Source organism: Varroa jacobsoni, unplaced genomic scaffold (assembly GCF_002532875.2).
Source record: "Varroa jacobsoni isolate VJ856 unplaced genomic scaffold, vjacob_1.0 scaffold_68, whole genome shotgun sequence".
Lineage (NCBI taxonomy): Eukaryota > Metazoa > Arthropoda > Arachnida > Mesostigmata > Varroidae > Varroa > Varroa jacobsoni.
In genome coordinates, this window is record NW_019212970.1 from 20,049 (window position 1) to 21,298 (window position 1,250).

Below are 1,250 nucleotides of genomic sequence, written 5' to 3' on the forward strand. Positions count from 1 at the left end.
GGTCCCCATAAATGTCAAGTAGCTATATACAAAAATACACGCGTTCGCCATTCACCAAATAATATAACTCAGAAGAAATTCTGAAAACATCTACCGTATTGTACCTTTATGCGAACGGGCTGTCCAGTGATTTCTTACTGATAGGATCCACCATTGTAACTACTTGGGATCAGGTATACTTCCCTTATAAACGCAATTTACAGAAACAACAACAACAACAATTATTATAGGTGTATTAGAAATCCAATGTTATTCCGAAGTAGAAAATAAAGTGTTTAACTCTATAAGGTCAGATGTTATAACCTCCGCATCGATTTACCACGAAAGAACACGTGTTACTACAGCCAATAACCGGTGAACTTCTTTTTTTAGGGAGAAAAACATGACATCACGAATTGAAGAGAAGAACCGGTGAGCTGTAATGTCACCACATTGACGCAGTACATTCAACAAAGATAGCGTAGTATTGTGTAACTTTGGACCCTTTCAAAACTTTGCCACAGATATTTCTGCGTTAAAACAATAACTCATTGGATCTGCGTGCACCAAGAACGCTTATCATTCTAACGTGAGGTAAAATTACACATGCTTAACAGGTGCCAATTGATAATAACAATCGCACATTTAACACAGCCCATGTTGTATATACACATGTTTACTCCAACAAATACCTTTGATTCCGAATAAGTTTTTTTTATTGTTTTCTATTATTTTGCTTTATAGATTCAAGCTAAGTTTGCGACTCCCTAAGCTAAGCTACGGAGGAAGAAAAATGACGATGGCGATACACATGTTAACGAAGGTGTTTATATTGATATAAACTATACTGAACCGATTAATGCAGGAACTTCTGGTTGGGAGGATGGATCGTATGATCCCAGTCATTCAGGACAAATGGGTATTTGAAATTACATTATTAAATAAATCATGCTGATATACCTGTCCACATCTTCAAGGGTTCCCGCCATTTTCCCGTGAAATTCCTGCGCTTCACAGAGACGATCACAGCACCCGGTAGCAGCTCCTATCCCACCGCCACTGCTTGATGATGATAATAAAGAAGACTCCACACACGAAGCCGTCGAACCACCGTTAACACCCGCGCAGGAGGACATCACAAAATTAACAGCTGTTTCTCAGCACCTAGTGGTAGCCGGAGGCGGTATATAGAGCCTTGCCTATAACTTCGTAGCTTTTTACGCTAACAGAAAGTTAGTACATGGATTAGAGAGATCGTGCTTGAAAGTCAA

The 1,250-nt window shown here is 39.3% G+C and overlaps 1 protein-coding gene across 1 annotated transcript in view; it reads right to left on the reverse strand.

Moving 5' to 3' along the window:
- The window catches only part of LOC111262285 (RCC1 and BTB domain-containing protein 1), an 11,048-nt gene that overhangs the window by 7,404 nt on the left and 2,394 nt on the right, over positions 1-1,250 (reverse strand). Inside the window, 1 exon segment of the mRNA XM_086969025.1 lies at positions 940-1,201. Within this exon segment, the coding sequence (XP_086825151.1) occupies positions 940-1,115 (176 nt within the window). The 5' untranslated portion in view covers positions 1,116-1,201.